This window comes from Molossus molossus, unplaced genomic scaffold (assembly GCF_014108415.1).
Source record: "Molossus molossus isolate mMolMol1 unplaced genomic scaffold, mMolMol1.p scaffold_m16_p_21, whole genome shotgun sequence".
In the NCBI taxonomy this organism is placed as follows: domain Eukaryota; kingdom Metazoa; phylum Chordata; class Mammalia; order Chiroptera; family Molossidae; genus Molossus; species Molossus molossus.
This window is the reverse complement of record NW_023425357.1, coordinates 18,866,259-18,885,871: the sequence shown is the minus strand read 5'-3', so window position 1 is coordinate 18,885,871 and position 19,613 is coordinate 18,866,259. Positions and strand designations below refer to the sequence as shown.

The 19,613-nt window shown below is 42.6% G+C and overlaps 1 protein-coding gene across 10 annotated transcripts in view; it reads left to right on the top strand.

The window, feature by feature from the left end:
* The window catches only part of LOC118638425 (BTG3 associated nuclear protein), a 115,053-nt gene that overhangs the window by 32,215 nt on the left and 63,225 nt on the right, over nucleotides 1-19,613 (top strand). For all 10 annotated transcript variants that reach the window (XM_036274238.1, XM_036274239.1, XM_036274235.1 and 7 more), the window contains 2 exons: nucleotides 2,065-2,156; nucleotides 5,548-5,747. In XM_036274238.1, the coding sequence (XP_036130131.1) occupies nucleotides 2,065-2,156; nucleotides 5,548-5,747 (292 nt within the window). The remainder of the gene's footprint in view (nucleotides 1-2,064; nucleotides 2,157-5,547; nucleotides 5,748-19,613) is intronic.

Sequence of the window (19,613 nt, the reverse complement as noted above, 5' to 3'; positions counted from 1 at the left end):
ACGAGTTTTGAGATGAAATCATTTAGTATGTATAGGCATAAAGTCATTGACATGTTTTTTAAAAAAACTCGACATTTTTTTTTTTTTTTTTATCCTCACCCGAGGACATTTTTTGTTCAGATAGAATGGGAGGGAGAGAGAGAGGAAGAGAGAGAGAGAGAGAGAGAGAGAAAGAAACATTGATGTGAAAGGGACACATCGAGTAGCTGCCACCCGCATGACCAACCAGGGCCGGGGACAAACCGCAGCCGAGGTACATGCCCTTAGCAGGAACCAAACCCAGGTCTCTCTGGACCGCAGGCCGACGCTCTAACCGCTGAACCAAACCAGCCAGGGCAAAACTCGACATCTTATTTGGAACTTCACATATATAGCCTATTGAAGTAGATAGAGGTGCTTTGATTGAGGTGGGGGCTGGGCCATAGTGACCTGTGCACTTGGCTTCCCCTGTGCTTGCCCCTGACCTTCCCTTAGCAGATAAGAAATCGAATGCCAGCCAGATGTGCTGTGTCCACATCTGTGGACAGCCTTGTGAGAGGGCTTGGGGGGGGGTCTGCATTTGGGGTTAGTCATTGTGCCACTGCTGGTGTCACAACACGAGCAGGCATTAGTTCCAGCATCCGTGTGGGTCTGGGTGGAAGGGGCATAGATTTTCTTGCATGGAGGTGGTTGGGCAGCTGTGGGTACAGGGAAGATCGGAGGGGGAAGAGCTGGGACGTGGTCAGACAGCACTGTCCAAGTGAGGCAGGCATTGTCTGTTCACAGAGTTTATCCTGCTCGAATGTAGCATGGGGAGCATTTGAAAGGAAGACTTATGATATGCCAAAGTGTGCAAGCACCATAGTGTATTGTCCATGGGTGGGCACTCTCCCACAAGTGCTACAATAAGCACACTTCTGTGTCCACATGTATACATACACAATATTATAATATGCATGTTCTATATGTATATTTATATAATATACATTCTCATACACTGGTACTCATTTCTGTATCGTAGATTCACAAACTGTTACTACTGTTAAAAAGTGAGTTAAAGCCAGGAACTGGGAGGGCTGTTCACATTACATTGCTAAGTAAAGATGAAAGATGCAGACAGTTCTATTGATGTAAGATGGCCTAGGCCCTCTGGTAGATATGTAATACGTTTGTGTCCATGTGTGAACTTGTAGGAAGAGGTGAGAAGAAATACATCAGGAGCTATCATTGGTAATTTCAGGCAAGGAGAGGAGAAGGAAAAAAATGGAAAATGGAAAAGTACTCATAGTATGTTCAATAAGAAATGATGAATATGAAATTCTATCTATAATTGCTGATAGGAAAATGTTTAGCTATTGACTAGGTCTAGAGCAAGCGGTAAGGAACAGAGAAACTTGGTTTGCAGAATGATGCGATTGTGGATAGTTTGGTCTCTGATTTTGTGGCTCTCTTTAATATTGTTTTTGTAGCTAATTTTCTATGCAGGGAAGGCGGTTGGGACCATGTTGTGGCAGGCCTTGAATGGGAGCCGAGCCTCTTGTCTGTGGGGAAGCCATGAAGATCAGCTGCAAGTTGCTGATGGGAGGCATTGATGTCAGCAGCAACGTGGAGTAGCTTTCTATGTAACTCAGTGTGCTCAGTTTGGGACTGTGTGATGATCAACACCTAAGAAGATGTAATAACCAGAAAGGTTTTCAATTTGAAATGAAGTAGCCAACAGACAAGACTTTAAAGTTGGGAAAATATCATTATTATTGATTTGGTTTTTATTATGCTGAAATGCAAGCAGGGTAGCTTAATAGAACATTGAATGAGACACCTGTAGTTTTGGAGTTAGGCTCAACCCAGTGCACATTAGGGAAATTGTTTGTCCAGTATCTCAGTTTTTCTTGAGATTAAGGAGAGATCCTGTTTTCTCTCTGAGAGTTTTAAGTTAAAATTATAAAAAGGTAAAATATGAAACAGATTGTACCATTTCTCATTTAATCTTAAGGTATCAGAATGGTTTCCTATCTTTATATTAAAACAGTCTGTACAGTATTTCATAGTAAAGTTTAAGTCTTTGTTTCTGCCTTTGGTTTTCAGTTGTATTGGAGAATCATGTAGTGACCGACGAAGATGAACCAGCATTGAAACGTCAACGGTTAGAGATCAACTGCCAGGACCCCTCTATAAAGGTAAAAATATTTTATTAGTTATATCTTAGTTTCCTAGGGCTGTCAAAAACTGGGGCCTGGCCGGTATGACTCCGTGATTGAGCACCGACCCACGCACCAAGAGGCTGCCGATTCAGTTCCTGGTCAGGGCACATGCCCAGGCTGTGGGCCCGATCCCCAGTGGGGGGCATGCAGGAGGCGGCCAATCGATGTTCTCTTTCATTGATGTTTCTCTCTTCCTCTCCCTTCTTCTCTCTCTAAAATCAATAAAGAAAAATTATTTTTTAATAAAACAAACAAACAAAAAAAAACTGCGGAGCCTAAAACAATAGAAATCTATCCTCTCACAGCTTTGAAGATCAGAAGTCTGGAAGCAAGGTGTGGGCAGGACTGCATTCCCTCCAGAGGCCTCAGGGGAGGGTCTTTCCTGCCTCATCTGGCTTCTGGTGGCCACAGATGGTCCTTGGCTTGTGACTGCATCACTCCAGTCTGCCTCTGTCCTCACATGGCCTCCTCCCTGTTTCTGTTTCCCTTTCTCTTCTCTTGTAAGGGTATTGTTATTGAATTGAGGGGTCACTCTAGTCCAAGAAGATCTCACCTGTAGATCCTTGACTTCATTACATTTACAGAGACCCTTTTCCAAATATGACCACATTTATAAATTCTGAGGGTTAGGATGTAGATGTATTGTTTTTGGAGTCACTGTTCTGCCCCCTATATAGTACATAAAGCCACTTCCCCCCTTTAAAGATTATGAAGAACCAACACTGTTTAGATTGAGATTGCTGCCACATGAGGCATCTCCCTGTAGAACCACAGACCTGTTGTGGACGAAGGAAAGAGAACAATTTGTGTGGCTACTATTTCCCACTAGTGACTACAAAGTACTTCTGTAGCTACCATTTAAGTCACCTAAATTTTAAAGTTTACTAAATGTGGTCTTGGAAACCACTGAGTCAGTCAGTCGGTGATTTTGGATTTACTTTTTTGGTTTAGTGTTTACGGAGTCATGGAAATAAATATCAGCACATGTGAAAAGTTTAAGAAAGAAATGCAGATGAGAACCATAGTAGCTTTTTCTATAATCCCTCTATTTATACAGGGTGTCTGTTTAGAAACATCCATGGCCCCCAAAATGTAACAATTTTGTTAACAAGGGGAAGCAGTGTAAGCTTAAATATGTAGGTGATTTAAAAGTATATTCACAGTTAAATTTATGTTTTGTACTAATGGATAGAAGGCAGCTGCATTAGTAACACCAAATTACAAGTAAATTAGTGACACTACCAGAGAGATATTCATTATAAATGTAAACAATACAGAAATGTATAAAGTAAAAAATGTTAAGTGGCTTTGCTTCAGACCTAGTTCCACTGTCAGTGAGTTAGACTTTGGGATATGGTTTGAATATTGCCATGTGTGTACTGTTTGAAAAAGTATGCTCACTAAATTGCCAAGAACTATTCAATAAATAGATTTGAATGTTTATGGCTAATATCATTTGTGTAAAAGTCATTGAAAAATATGATTCTCTGTCTTCTTTTGTATTATTAATTTGTTTGATAATTATTTTATTAGTACATAACAGTGAATTTTTCCCAAACCCCAGGCAGAATCATTTGTAATTTAGAATTAATAAGGCTTGACTCTATTTTAAGAATTCAAGAGCCAAATGTTTGATGTTTGCAAATGATAAGGAATATTGGTGTTAAAAGTGATTTTATTGTGAGAATGCAGCCACCAATGAGTAGTTCTAATGGTGACTTACATTGGGGTGGACCAGTTACCTCTTTGTAGATCCCAGGTGATGGAATGTCTGCAGTGGGTGTGTCTCTGCCTGGTCCCCTGGCCCATACTTGCTTCAATGTCCAATTCTCCTGAAGGCAGTCAGCAGAGGACATGGAGATTAGCCCTTTGCTTTATGTTTAGCATTCATGATGAGACTCATCTGGGGACGCGATTGCTTGAGACAGAGTTGTTTGGACAGTGTGTGGGTTTTGTTTACTGCATTGCTGCCCTTACTGCCACATCTACTAGGTAGTCAGACAAATGCTTTTAACTTCTTCACAAGATAAGCTCATTCTGTTGAAAATGCACTGAATAAGAGTATCCATTCTTTTCTTCTCCCAGGCTGATGCCAGCTGCATGATGTGATATTGCTCTAATTTTGCTCTTCTGCTTCAGATTAGAAGCTAGAAGGAGAGCAGCCCTAGATAATGTTGCAGACCAGCAGCAGTTAGATGGCATGTCCTGTGAGTCTAACAGAGCCCACCTTTTACTGTGGGCAGACAAGCAGAGAGAAAGATGAAAGGCAGATTCTTCATTATTTTCAGCTGTTGACTCTCAAGCCAGCCTTCCTACTGAGTTGAGCTATTGGATGCTTTACGGAATTGCTCCTAACTAGCACCTGAATCCTTCTATCAGCTGGTGAGATCAGCTTAGGGTGTTCGCTGCACAGTGGAAGTCTTACCTGAAAACATGCTTCTATCTGTTTTCCTGTTGACTCAGGGCAGGAATGGCAGTTGTGGGAAGTGAAGAGCTTTCCTGTCTGGTGTGTGTATTTGATCCGTTTTTGGGGTCTGGAGTCACGAATGTCTCTGCTTACTATGGTCAATTGGACTTGGCTCAAATGATAATCGAGTGTGAGGCTGTTCTTCATGTCGACCAGTAGGTGGCAGGCATACCGTTCATAACTTGACCAAATTTCAACCTCAGGGCAGTGGGGATAATGTGAATGTGTAGGACCAGTGGTTTCCATGCTGTTTTGATGTTACATGTAAATGTGTTTTTAATAGTTAGAAAGATGTGACTAGTTTTATGTATAAATTTGCTGTTTAATAGATGAACATTCTAAAGACTATGTACATTTTTATCATATGGACTTAAGCGTTACTAAGGATCACAACTACACATAGAAGTAAAACCATGATTTAAGTAGTCACTTTTTAAAACATCCTCACCGGAAGATATTTTTCCATTGAGTTTTTCAGATTGAGGGAGGGAGGGAGATGGAAAGGGAGGGTAGGAGAGAGGGGGGCGGGGGGAGATATTGATGCAAGAGAGACACATCGACTGGTTGCCTCCTGCATGACCCGACCAGAGCCAGGCATGTAACTGCAACAAAGGTATGCGCCCGTCCTTGACTGGGAATTCAACTCACAACCCTCCCGTCCTCGGTCCGAAACTCTAGCCACTGAGTCAAACTGGCCAGGGCGGTAGTTACGTTTTACATACAAGAGGTTGAACGTGTTTACTCAAATGTTTCTGGCTTATAACCAAAGAGCTGAAGTGCAGGAATTGTCCTTTTGGAGTAATAGGATTCAATAAGGAAATAGCCGTTTGGTGTTCCTTGGAACTTTCTCTTTAAAGTTCAAGATATCCCTTCTGAAGTTTTTCTTTTTTTCACTTCCAGTCATTCCTGTATTCCATTAACCAGACAATATGCTTACGATTGGATAGCATTGAAGCCAAGCTGCAAGCTCTCGAGGCTACTTGTAAATCATTGGAAGAAAAGCTGGATCTGGTCACAAACAAGCAGCACAGCCCCATCCAAGTCCCCATGGTGGCGGGTTCCCCTCTCGGCGCAACACAGACGTGCAACAAAGTGCGATGGTAAGAACAGACCTGTGGGCTGTGGGCACCTCCTCACCAGGTGCCCCGTGTGGTTACCCACGTTGTAGTGCACACGAGGGCAGCTGCCTCCGCAACTTCACGGCACCTGTTTCCCTTAGACCCAAACTAAACACATGGCACCCCACTGGACCGGCTCAGAGTCATCCTCACATTTTTTTTCTCACATAAACCATACTGGTGCATCTTTTCTTTGGAGGTAACCCATCAGATCTTTGAAGATGTGCGTTTGTTTCTTTTCCTTTTTTTGTGTGTTTTTAATGATTTTTTTTTTTTTTTAGAGAGAGAGGAAGGGAAGAGAGATAGAAACACTGATGTGACAGAGACACATCGATTGGCTGCCTCCATGTCCCCCACTGGGGGTTGAGCCCACAACCTGGGCATGTGCCCTGACGGGGAATCGAACCAGGACCTCTCAGTCCATGGGACAGCGCTCAATTCACTGAGCCACCAGGCAGACTGTTTCTTCTTTCTTTTCTTTTTTCCCCCCTATCTGGCAAGTTTGTTGATATTTTTTCTCCATATTAGTATTTATAAATTTTACTTGAGTATATAAAACTTTTCATTCACATCTGTAGTTTTCATTTTGCTGAAAAAAAAATTTAGATCCTTATCTTAGTGGGATGTGTAGTAGTGTATGTGTCGTTTGAATTGAATCTTTATGAAGAATTTGGTTAGATTGGATAGATGCCTCAAAGTCTTTGACCTGTTTGTATGTTCGTTAGTCCACAGCACCCTGTCACCTGCTTGAGCTCCCGAGTTGAGCTACAGCTCAGGCTCTGGGCAGCAGTTCCTTTAGTCCTATTGGCCTTTTTGTGCTCTCTCATAGCTGGCTACAAAGAAGCCATATTTGTGGCAGAGGCAAAATTGGTTTTTTACTTGATGAGAGCTTAAAGCATTTTTACTGAGGGCTCTTCTGTTGTGGTTCTGTGGACAGACTACTGCCTCCTGCCCTGTGTGTTGGTGAGGAGGGAGGGCACTGGGATGCTGAGGGGTGGGGTGGCGTCATGGTAGATACAGAGGAATGGCAGCCACAGTGAGAAGGAAGGACAGTAGCTGGCTTTGCTGCCAGGGTCAGCTGGGCTCTGCCCTGCTCATGTGCTCTGGGGACAGAAGCAGCATTGGGGCCTTTGTAGACTTTTCATGGGAATGTGGGCTTGAGGAGAGGTGCCTGGTTGGTTTTGGGATGCTCACAAACATGCCTCGGTTTCAAGGTGGCCACCTGTTGTGGTTTGTCTGGGACAGCTGTGGATGACACCTGCTGGGTGGGCATAATTAATAATGCCTCCTTTAACTCTCAGAAGTGTCCTGGTGTGTTTGAGACACAGCATGGCCCCTACACCTGACCTGCAACTGGGGTCAGGGACTCTGGGGATCTCCTTCCCCAGAGGGGAACTGGGCAGTCCATGGCGTTGCTGTGAGACAGGGCCTTTTGCCCCAGCTTATGTTTTGTCCTAACAGATCACCCATGTGTTTGCTCCCAGCAAGCATGTGTTGAGCATGTCCTCTGTGCGGGCAGTGACTCTCAAACCTATCAGACCCAATGCTTTTTTTAAGAATAATTTTTTTTATAATGCCCTCTTATTCTAAAACGCAATATTTAGAAAATATAATTTATAATTATAATTTGAATACAGTGTCTTAGGTGCAGTGGAAGGAGAAACAAGGATATAACAAATAGCAGTGTATAACAAAAAACATGTATCTCAATATGAATGGTTGGATTAGTTACCTAAGGAGGCAGCGGATAGGCCAGATGCCCAACCTCCCAGGCTGAGTCCTGGTGACCCATGATAGTTGGTGATGGAGTAGTATAAAATAACGAGCAATTTTTTTTTTTTTTATCCTCACCCGAGGACATTTTTTGATATTTTGTTCAGATATAGTGTGAGGGAGAGAGAGGAAGAGAGAGAGAGAGAAACATCGACGTGAAAGGGACACATCGAGTGGCCGCCACCCACACGACCTGACCAGGGCCGGGGACAAACTGCAGCCGAAGTACATGCCCTTAGCGGGAACCGAACCCGGGTCTCTGTGGACCGCAGGCCAACCCTCTAACCGCTGAGCCAAACCGGCCAGGGCACGAGCAATTTTGATGAAATTTCAAATAAAGCAAAATTTAATTTTTTTTCCTGGTAAATTCAAGTTTTACAACTATCCAAAAATATTTTGTGTATAAATGTAGAATGGAGTAAAATTCTGGACTCAGAGAATTAGAAGCATGTTTTTTCACTTGTGTGACTGGGACACTTGAACTTTGTACAGGAAGATATTTTTGTTAGTTTAGACTGTCCCCTGCATTGAAGGATATCCTAATGTCCTTGGACTATACCCACCAAATCTCATTGGTATTTCTTAGTTCTGATAACCAGGTATGTCTCATTGGATTTCAAACCCCTCCCTAGGCCCCTCCATTGAGAACCATTGCTATAGCAGGGGTGGGGAACCTTTTTTCTGCCAAGGGTCATTTGGATATTTCTAACATCATTCTCAGGCCATACAAAATTATTAACGTAAAAATTAGTCTGCTATATTTGGTCAGGCTAATTTGGTGAGGTGTGTGATATTAGCTGGTATTGATTTCTCAGGCCTTGTAAGGCCCTGCGGCCAGACGTTCCCCACCCCTGCTCTAAGGGGTGAGAAAAGAATGAATGACATGCTTCCTGCCCTAGTAAGAAGCTTGCATATTCTGAGGATGGTCCCACTTGGTGGGGTATTACTTCTTTACCTGTGTTTGGAAGAGGTAATCTTCAGGAGATAAGTCAGAGGAAGTGTTGACAATATCTGTCTATTCATATTCCAGCTTTCGATTATTTGTGATGGTTTCACCAGGGTCAGGTGGTTGAGGGTGAGTGTCCAGGGACTGAAGAGCTATTGCAGCTGTGGTTTGGACCTCCAGGGTGACTTGTTTTGGGAGTCCTTCTGTGTCAAGAGGGGTGTATTAAGAGAACAGGCCTCTGCCTGTCACAGTTACCCTGGTTTGTAACTGCTAGGATGACCTGGGCCAAGTCATATAGTTGTGTTGATTCCCAGTTTCGTCAGCTTTAAAAAGCCTAGAAGAAGGTGACTTAGGCTAGCTCCATGGCCATGAGCTTCTCTTGCTGTTCTAATGACAAAACTGCTCCTATTCACTTGTGCAGGCCGGCAGGAGAGAGGTTGGCTCCACTTCTGTTGAGGTTGTCCTTCCTGACTGGTGTGCCACAGTCCTTTGGGTTTTGAGTTGCTTGAGCTGCTCACTTGGGTACAGGCATTTCCAGGCTGCAGGGAGCCGGCATCTTTCTGGCTTTCTTCAGCATTACAGTGATTGCAGGGCTACTGGGAAGAACCACTAGCAACTTTCCTGGTCAGAAATTCCACCATGTTTCCCTCTGCGGCGGAGAAGGTGTTATCATTTAGAGACTTGCCATGGTTTTCTCTGTGTATAACAAGTGGTAAAATAAAATGTTCTAATACTAATTCAGATATGTAATCTAGTTAGGTTTTCTGGTTTTAAAGAATTGTATTAGTGAGGTAAAGCCAACCTATTATAGAATACACTTATGTATATTGGAATGAGGTTTAATATTATTAATACAACCATTACTAATAAAAGTTAATATAAGATTATTAGAAGGAAAAAGCATTCCTCCATTTTCTCATAGGTATAGTTTTAAATAGGATGTAGGTGGATTTTTAAAGAAGATACTAAATCTGACATTTCTCTCTGGTTAAATTCTGAAAATGAGAAAAATATTTCCAACAATTGAAAGCTGCTAATAAGGAATTAAAGGATAAGAATTTAATCCCAGTATATCACTGAAAAAAATGTATATTTAAATTAGAAAGTTGTTAATTTGTAAACACATAAGTAAATGAGAATTGTATTATTTATTCATCTTTTATTAATCCTCACCTGAGGATTTTTTTTCCCACTGATTTTTAGAGAGCGTGAAAGAGAGGGAGGGAGGAGAGAGAGAGAGAGAGAGAGATCGACATGAAAGAGAGACATCGATTGGTTGCCTCCCACACAAACCCCAACCGGGGCCAGGGATTGAACCTGCAACCCGGGTATGGGCCCTTGACCAGGAATCGAACCTCTGACCCTTTGGTGTGTGTGCCGATGCTCCAGTCACTGAGCCACACTGACCAGGGCAAGAATGGTGTGTTTTAAATGTGGGTAGCAGAACACAGAAAGGAAAAGTCTCCTAAAACAATTAAAATATGGTTAATATTCTGAGTAATAAGGTACTTCTACATATTATTTATTTTGGGCCTCAGATATTTAAAATAAAGGTTAGAACTATATAATTCCTAGATTTTTTAATGTCCAAATCATATGCTTTTAAAAATTACTCAAGATTCCGTAGGCCCACCTGCATTTGTTGTGAATGATTTGCTGGGAAGTCTCAGTGTAATCTCACAGCCCAAAAGCAGACACCCTAAATGTCTTTTCAGTTATAATGAGGCCTCTGGATAGTGGATGAGAAGCTGTTCACTGAAATACCACCCACTCTTTCCTTTGGAGAGGCTGCGCGAGGCCCAGAGACAGCCCCTGCAAGGAGCTGGTGCAGCCCCTCAGCTGCGGGGCCCACCTTTGGACCCCTCTCTGCATACTGAAATCTACTCACCTGTTGATTATTTCTAAAGGAAACTGGCCTGGACTAGACCATGCTATCAGCTCTGAGAGTTATTCTCTTTAATCCCTGGAGCACAGAAGGCAGTGGACTGCTGCCAATCCCAGATGCATTTTGGATCCAGATTTTCAGATTCCACACCTGAATGAGATTTTTAAAATAAGTAGAAGGAAGGGAGGGAGTGAGGGAGGGAGGGAGGAAGGAAGGAAGGAAATCTTTTTCTTTGACGCTAAAACTTAATCATTGTAGTAAAAATGTGTAGTAAAAATGGGAGTAAAAAAATGGGAGTAAAAAAAAACCCCCCACTGGTTCCCCCGTCCCTCTCCCTTTCCACCCGGTCCCCAATTTTGTTGTCCATGTCCATTGTTCATGCATGCATGCATGTAAGTTCTGTGGTTTATCTCTCCCCCACCACCCCCTGTTCTGGGGATTGTCAGTCTTCTATAGTTTGAGTTTTATTTCTTCTTTAACTGTTTGATAGGGTTTTCCAGTGAAGCTATCTGTGCTTAGGTTTTAGTTATGGATTCAATTTCTTTAATAAATACAGAACTTTAATAAATGTAGATTTTCTTGAGTCAGTGTTGTTTAATTTGTACCTCTCAAGGGATTTTCCCTTTTCATCTAAATTCTGGAATACATTAGCATAATATTTTTTATAATATCCCATATTATCCTTTATTTATTTATTTATTTATTTATTTATTTATTTATTTATTTTTTAAACAGTTTTATTTATTTTTTAAATCCTCACCCGAATATATTTTTCCATTTATCTTCAAATAGAGTGGGAGGGAGGAAGGGGGAGAGAGAGAGAAACATCGACCTTAGAGGGGCATGACCCCGACCAGAGCCTGGGACTGAACTGTAACCGAGGTACATGCCCTTGACCAGAATTGAACCCATGACTGTTTGGTCCACAGGCCAACGCTCCAACCACTGAGTCAAACCAGCTAGGGCTCCCATATTATCTTTTTTTTTTTTTTTAATTAAAAAAATATATATATTTTTTCTTTATTGATTTTAAAGAGAGAGGAAGGGAGAAGAAGAGAGAGATAGAAACATTGATGAGAGAGAACATCGATTGGCAGCCTCCTGCATGTCCCCCACTGGTGATCCGACCCACAACCTGGGCATGGGCCCTGACTGGGAATCAAACCGGTGACCTCTTGGTGCATGGATCATTGCTCAACCACTGAGCCACACCGGTCGGGCTCATATTATCTTTTAAATGCCTGCAGGCCCACATGACATTTAGCTGCCTTGTCTCCTTGTGTGCCTTTGGTCTATGATAGTTTTTTAGGCTTTTCTTGTTTTTATGACTTTTTGAGGAATGGTGGTCAGGTGTTTTATAGAATGTCCCTCAGTTGGGAGTTATCTGATGCTTTTCTCGTGATTAGACATGGACTGTGCGTTTTTGGGAGGAGGACCGTAGAGGTGACGTGCCCTTCTGATTGATTGCATTTCATCAAGGGTGTGTGCCATCACCATGACTTACTGCTTTTGGTGTTGACGTGGATCACCAGCGGAGGAGTGTTTGTCAGGCTTCTCCACTGCACAGTTGCTATTGTCCCCCTGTCCCTTCCAGCCTGTGCTCATTGGAAGGATGTCTGTAAGCTTGGTGTCCTCACTTGGGAAGTGGGAGTCATGTCCCACCTCCTGGATGGTAGAGCATCTATGCACACTCTATTCTTCTGTGTGGGAGAGTAGTCTTTTTCCCCCATTTAGTAGTTTAGTCAATCATTTATATCATGGACTCATGGATATTTATAGTTTGGGCTAGAATCCACTACAGATAATCCTCAACTTATGATGATTCAACTTTATAATGGCGCAAAAACGATACACATTCAGTAGAAACCATACTTAGAATTTTGAGTTCCGACCTTTTCCTGGGCTAGTGATACGCAGTATGATACTCGTGACGCTGGGCAGAGGCAGGGAGCCACAGGTTGCAGTCATTCACGTGGGCACCAGGGTCAACAGCTGATACTCCACGGTGTATTCACTGCGGTAGGTGATCTGCCCAGCTGCAGGCTAATGTGAGTGTTCAGAGCACATTTAAGGTGGGGTGGGCTAAGCTATGCTGTTCGGTAGGTTAGGTGCATTAAATGCAGTTTCAACTTTAACAGTGTTTTCAATTTACATTGGGTTTATTGGGATATACTCCCATCATAAACTGAGAAGCATCTGCATTACTTTATTTTGTTTTGCAAATTGTTTCAGCTTTGGCCATTAGGAGCGCTTTCAGGTGGCTCCTGTGGTCTTTGAACACCCCTACTCACTACCCCAACATTGTGGGATTACTTCTGGTCTGAGCACTTCCTTGCTTTCTGGCACCACAAGACACTGCAGGCTCATCTCGTAGCTGCCCTAGTCCTAGAGCAGCGGTTCTCAACCTGTGGGTCACAACCACTCTGGGGGTCGAACGACCCTTTCACAGGGGTTGCCTAAGACATAACAGTATCAAAATTACGGTTATGAAGTAGCAACGAAAATAATTTTATGGTTGGGGGTCGCCACAACATGAGGAACTGTATTAAATGGTCGCAGCATTAAGAAGGTTGAGAACCACTGTCCTAGAGTAAGCCGTTTCTCCTTTTATTGAGAAATGGCATTAGAGACACAGTCGGGGCACCTGGTGTCTTCTGAGTGTTCAGAGGTCCCCACAGGGCATGTTCCTGTGGCTGTCACTGCAGGTCTCCGGCTCTTCTGTCAGGGACAGTGTGAGTACCTGTTCCTACCTGGGAGTCCGCCTGTCGTCCCGCTTCCCTCCCTGTGCATTTGTTTCTTATTGTAGTTTCCATAGCTCCTTGGAAAGAAGAAAAGATATGCATTCCTAATCCGCATGCCCTTCTGATTTGGGACCATTAGTTTGAATTTACAGAAATGTGTTAATGTACAAGCATGGCTTCTGTGGGGTGGGGTGAGGTACAGATCAGAACCTGAGCTTTCCAGAGCCTGTCTGCTCCAGAATCTTCTTTCTTCAGCAGGTGGTTTTTGAAGTTTGTTGCGTTAGGTTGTCTTCATTTCTTTGGTGCGGTTGGTTATTGTGGGAGGGGTTGATTTTATACTATATTTTACTCATCTCATTAGCTATTGGAAAGAAATTTTTAATGATAATTTATTCCTGTCCCTAAGAGTATTTTTTGGATCCTGGTCATTATGACTTTTTAATTTTTAACTATAAGCAATAGAAATAAACCTTTTAGAAAAAATTTTTGTAAATGTTTTATTTGAATGCTTGGTGTATTTTTATTTTAATTCTTTTTCTTTTATTGATTTTAGAGAGAGAGGAAGGGAGAGGGAGAGAGAAATAGAAACATCGATGAGAGAGGACATTGATTGGCCACCTCCTGCCCACCCCCACTTGGGATCCCTGACCGGGAATCAAACCGGTGACTTCTTGGTGCATGGGTCCATGCTCAACCACTGAGCCACACTGGCCGGGCTGAATGCTTGGTGTGTTGATTAGGTAACATGAACCATGTGATAAAGAATCCCCGATACTTGATTGTTGACACCATTGAAGACTGCGTCTTGCTCATGCACATGGAGCAGTGTGGGTACTTCTGGGCCTCCCACAGCTCTCCGTGTGGCACAGGTGCTGTTGCCTTGCATCTGTGCTCAGTCATTCCTGAGGCCTCAGAGCCCTTAGTCTGGGAAAGGAAAGATTGGAGAAGGAACATTCTGTTCTTAAAATGCTGGCCTGGGAGGACACACCTCTGTCCTGTTTACATCCCACCCATGAGCACTTGTCCCAGGGCTGCCTTTGCACGGAGGGCCACCAGGTACTGTAGCCTGGCTGTGTAGTGGCTCCCAGAGATAGGTCCCCGATGAAAGGGGCAGGGGCTCATGGTGGACTCCAGCCTGTCTGAGTGTCTTGGGCTTGAGGGTCTCAAAGTATCTGACTTTATTGTTTAACTGAGGATGCCCCCCCACCCTCCCACTTTTTTTTTTGCCCTTGTTGAAACTCTAAGACTGGTAAACAATTCTATTTTTGTAAGTACATTACACTGAACTGAAAAATTTCTTTATCGTGACCCAGGTTCTTGTGTGGTATGCGGGAGTATAACTGTGAAAGTCAGCGGGAGAGTATGTGCTTAGGGGACAAACATCTGTGGGGTTTTAGAAGAATCTGTCAGTGTGTTTTCTTATAAGTAGAAAGCAGATGAAATTACTTGAGATTCTTGCTGTCTTGCTTTTGTTGAGAAGTTTTCTTTGAGATAATTCACAAAAATTAGAAAGTTAATATTATATCAGATTTCCAAAATTCAACTTGATGAATAATTATTTTGAGTTACAGAGGGACCATTGGTCAGCAGAATATAGCGTAGTGAGGCTTAATTGTAGGTGGGGAGGAGGCAAAAACTTTCTCAAATAATTTTCAAATATTCTGATGGAACTCCTCCCACCTTGGCCATAAAAAACAAAGTTGGAGGTCACTGTGTGGATAGAAATATCACCTAACTTGACTGCCTCACACAGGGAACAAGTGGGAAGTTATTTGTGTCAAGTTTTAGTCTTACCTAAGCCTTCAAGGTAAGGTTTGCTCCTAGTTTGGGTTAATACAAAGAACTCAAGGTAGGGCATTTCTGCTGCGCCTGGAGTTGGTGATGGAGGGAGGGGTCAGAGGAGTTAGCCTTTGGGCATTTTAAGTTAATTAAACTTGTCTTTGGAGGATTAGTTTCTCCTAAAATGGCATGTGCTCTTAGTACCCACATGCGTAAGATGAGGTTTAGGCAGAGAACATAATTGTGACATTCTTTTTTTTTTTTTATCCTTACCCGAGGATATTTTTTCATTTTTTTGTTCAGATGGAGTGGGAGGGAGAGAGAGGAAGAGAGAGAAAGAGAGAGAAACATCGACGTGAAAGGGACACATTGAGTGGTTGCCACCCGCACGACCCAACCAGGGCCAGGAACAAACTGCAACTGAGGTACGTGCCCATAATGGGAAATAAACCTGAGTCTCTCTGGACCGCAAGCTGATGCTCTAACCGCTGAGCCAAACCGGCTAGGGCAATTGTGACATTCTTGATTGTTTCATGTAACACGCCCATGTCCCCTCAGCCCTAGATGTTTGTTCAGTGAACATCTGCACACATGTCACTATTGGTGATGCTTTGGACTTGGTGGCAGTTGGTTTATTTCCTGGATGAGCTTGTTGCTTAGATTAAATGCTTTCGGTGCTTGTGGGAGTTTTCCTTGATGTTGAGAAATTGAAAATAAGGAATGACTATGCTGCTTATACAAACCTGATTCTCCCAGGGGACCCCATTCTGCAAGGGAACCTAAGAAGCATTTCTTTGGTTGAATCCCAGTGCACTGAAACTCTTGGGTAGGGATGGAGAAAATAGGCGTGGCTTCTCACCTCTAGCCTTTTCCATGGCAGACTTGTTCTGATATTGGCCCATCCCACTGATCTTCAAACCTGAACCAACGTGGTGTTTCCAGGTCAGTGGAGCTGGCTCTACCTATGAAACTATTTGACTCTTCTGGTTCTAAGGGGTTATCTGTTTCTCTGTTAGTACACAATAATAATTGTGTACATTCAGTGTGTGTGTGTACATTCAGAATCCTTTTATAAGTCCATTCTGTGTTAAGTTCTTATGAACTACTCTAAGCATACACAGATCTGTAGGGCACTTGGGTGCAATCTCTGGTCCATCCCACCCTTCTCTCTCTGTCCCAGTCTGCATGTGTTCTGTGTTGGGCTCTCTGCACTCCTCTCAAGTGTTGGCTGATCTGTCCTGGTGTCACCCCCAAATTCCTGCCATCTCTGCCTGCACTGGACCACCATCTGGGCTCCAAGTTCTCTGGTTCAGATGAAGGAGCTGCTTTCATCCAGCTTGTTTTTAGTTTTTCTTTTGTAATAACAAGTGGGAAACACAAACTTGTGGAAAATAGTTTACATCCTACATTTTCAAGTCTTTTATTATGTTGATCTTTTTTTTTGCATAGATTTGAATAAAGTCCCTAAGTATACATTCCAATGATAGTCCATTTTCTGTGACTGATGACCAAGGGGGGCAGAAAAGTTGACATTTTAAAATAAGAATACAGGTACTTCTAACACTGTCATGAAGCAATTTCTTGAAACTGATGAGAAGTCGGCCACTTCCTAAGTGAAGCTTGGAAAATGTTTGCCGTGACAACTCTGAAAGCTGAAGACACAAAATGAATTTAAAAACAACATCTAAAATGCTTAAGCACTGAAAGGGTAAGTTGTAGCAGTAATTGAAATAGGATCATTCCTGCTCTTAACCAACCAGTGGCTCAGAGTATGAGGCATATCTGGTTTCAGATCCAGGCTCTATCACCTATCAATGGTGAGAACTTGGGGCTAATTCTTACCTTTTCTAAACGTCAGTAAAATGAGAATAAAAGTAGTAAGCTAGGGTTTCTGTGAATGAGATCAATAAAAACCAAAAAATAAAAATAAAGAATTCAATTTTAGATTGTAATAAAGAATAAAAAGCATTTATTTAACCAAAAGGAGCTGTAGCCCAGGAGACACAGACTCAGGTAGCAACCTAAATTATGTTCCACTGAGACCAAGGGAAGGTCGAGTTTTAGAAAAAGTCTCCGCCCAGGCTCTCAGTTAGGTCCGTTTTATGTTAATGAGGTTCTATGTAAATGAGGCTCTATGTAAATGAGGCATGCAGTTGAACTGCACTGAAAGTCAGAAGCTGGATTTCCCTGCAGTGATGGACTCATATGGTGTAAACAGACAGGGCACAGCGAGGAGCCGAGGGTCCTGGTAGACAGAGTACCTGTGAAGCCCTTGTCAGGAAATGGCCCCTAGGCTCTATTGTTTATCAAATCAGGGCCCTTGGTTGACCACAGGGAGTCCATTTTTAACAGATAAATTCCTTCTCGGGGTTCACATCAAATGAATTTTCTCAGGGTCCCCATCATGTATATAGGTGTTTAGTATTCCTTGATCCTCCACAACCCTGTGAGGTCTAAAAAATGAATAATGTGAATGTTGGTTGTTCACTGTATCTAATATCGACCAGGCCCTGTGGTACATGCTGGGCTCTCACAGGTAAGACCACAGGATTCACCCTCAGTTTAGTATCTTCAGAAATTTCAGTGGAAGACAGCATCCATTCTAGGCCTTCCTCTGGCATTGTGTTCGTAGGTTTCTGTGCTGGCTTGTGATTCTGAACCTGTTTTATTTTAGCATTCGGACTAGCAGCATGAGACCAAGGAATCTAGAGGCAACAGCCAGAGGCTTGCATCTAGATATGAGACTTATTACTGAATCCATTTGTGTCTTAAACACACAGGCTTGACCGTGTACTGGCATTCACCTTAGCAGTTGTTACGTACCAGTACAAAACAGACAAAAAGACCCCTGTACATGGACAACCACGTAGCAAACTAAACTCTAACAGTGGAACTGTATGATAGATGAGAAGGTACTGAATGCTTTGGGAAAATAGTGAACAGAACACATTTGTGCCTCTTGTACAAGGTTGTGTGTAATTTTGTTGTTTTAAAACCAGGGGCATCCATCAGAATCACCTTGGGGATTTTTTTTTTTTTTTTAATTCCTGCCCTGGCTGGTTTGGCTCAGCTGTTAGTGTGTAGGCCTGTGGACCAATGAGTCGCGGGTTCAATTCTAGTCAAGGGCACATACCTCGGTTGTAGTTCAGTCCCCGGTCCTGTTCGAGGTTATGTAGGAGGCAACCAGTCAATGTGTTCCTCTCACATCAATGTTTCTCTCTCTCCTCCCCTTTCTCCTTCTCTCCCACTCTATCTGAAGACAAAATAGTAAAATATCCTTGGGTGAAGATTAAAAAAAAAGGTCCAAAGCTGTCTGGAGGTGGGCCCTAGCTTCCCCAGGACATTCTGATATTTCAGAAGTAAGGGGCTGTAGATTCTTGCTTCACTGATTTTAGTTAAGAATGTTGACTGTGCTGCATGAGGATTTGGGCTCAAATCTAACTTTGCCACGTACCAGCTGTGTGGGCTTGGGCAGGTTATTGACCTGTCCGTGCAGTGTCCCCTCAGGCTTCCAGGATGGAATGACTCCTTTTACACAGAGCCCTTGGGGTAATCCTGTTGCCGGGACTGCCGCTGCTGGAGTCTGGGGGGGTCCTGCACTCACAGACACTGTCCACAGGGATGAATGGTCCTTGTTTCACCCATCACAGGTCATCGGGCCAAGCTCCAGGGTGTGTTTTACTTGTGATGCTATCTTTAGGCAAGAGTATTCACTTGTGTTATTAGCATAATCTTATAATTAAAACAATCAGGACAGTCTGAGGGTCTAGCTATTTCTCTTTTCCTTAATTTTGATTAAGTTTTTATTTAACCAGAGCTTAAAGAACAAATATACAGTTATAGGTAAAGGTATAGATAATGATTTAAGATTACAGAAGAATAAATTGAACACATAGGAAAGTGTTTAGCTAGGCTGGTGTAGCTCAGTGAATTGAGTGTTCTCTCATGGACTGAAAGGTCCCCAGTTCGATTCCCTGTCAGAGCACATAACTGGGTTTCAGGCTTTATCCCCAGCGGGAGGCGTGCAGGAGGCAGCTGATTGATGTTTCTCTATCACATCGATGCTTCTCTCCCTTCCTCTCTCTCTAAAAAATCAATAAAAACATTTGTTTTTAAAATTAAAAAAAAAAAGTTTTTAAAAAACAAAATGATCAAGGAATAGATAAATTGATCAGTGGAACAGAATAGAGAGCCCAGAAATAGATCCACACAAATATGCCCAACTAGTTTTCGACAAAGGTGCAAAAAAAGTTTAATGGAGGGAGGACAGACTTTTAACAACTGGTGCTGAAGGAATTGGGTATCAACAGGCAAAATGAATGAACATCGATGTCAGCCTCAGAGATGAATTTAGAATGGGTCACAGATTTACATGTCAAAAGTAAAACTGGAAACCCTTTAGATGAAGACACAGGAGAAAGCCCTTGGGTGTTAAGCAGACTTCTTAGACTTGACACCGAAAGCATAAAAAGATAAATTGGACTTGATCAAAATGAGAAACTTACGCTCTGTGAAAGACCTGCCAGGAAGATGATAAGACAAGCTACAGTCTAGGAGAAAATATTTGCAAACTGCTTATCTGACAAAGGGTTGGTCTCTAGAATAAAGAACTCTCAAACTCGGCAGTAAATAAACAATCCAATTACAAAATGGGTAAAAAATGCAAGAGCTATTTTACCAAAGAGGAGATTCAGGAGGGCAAATAAGCGCATTATTATTTAGAA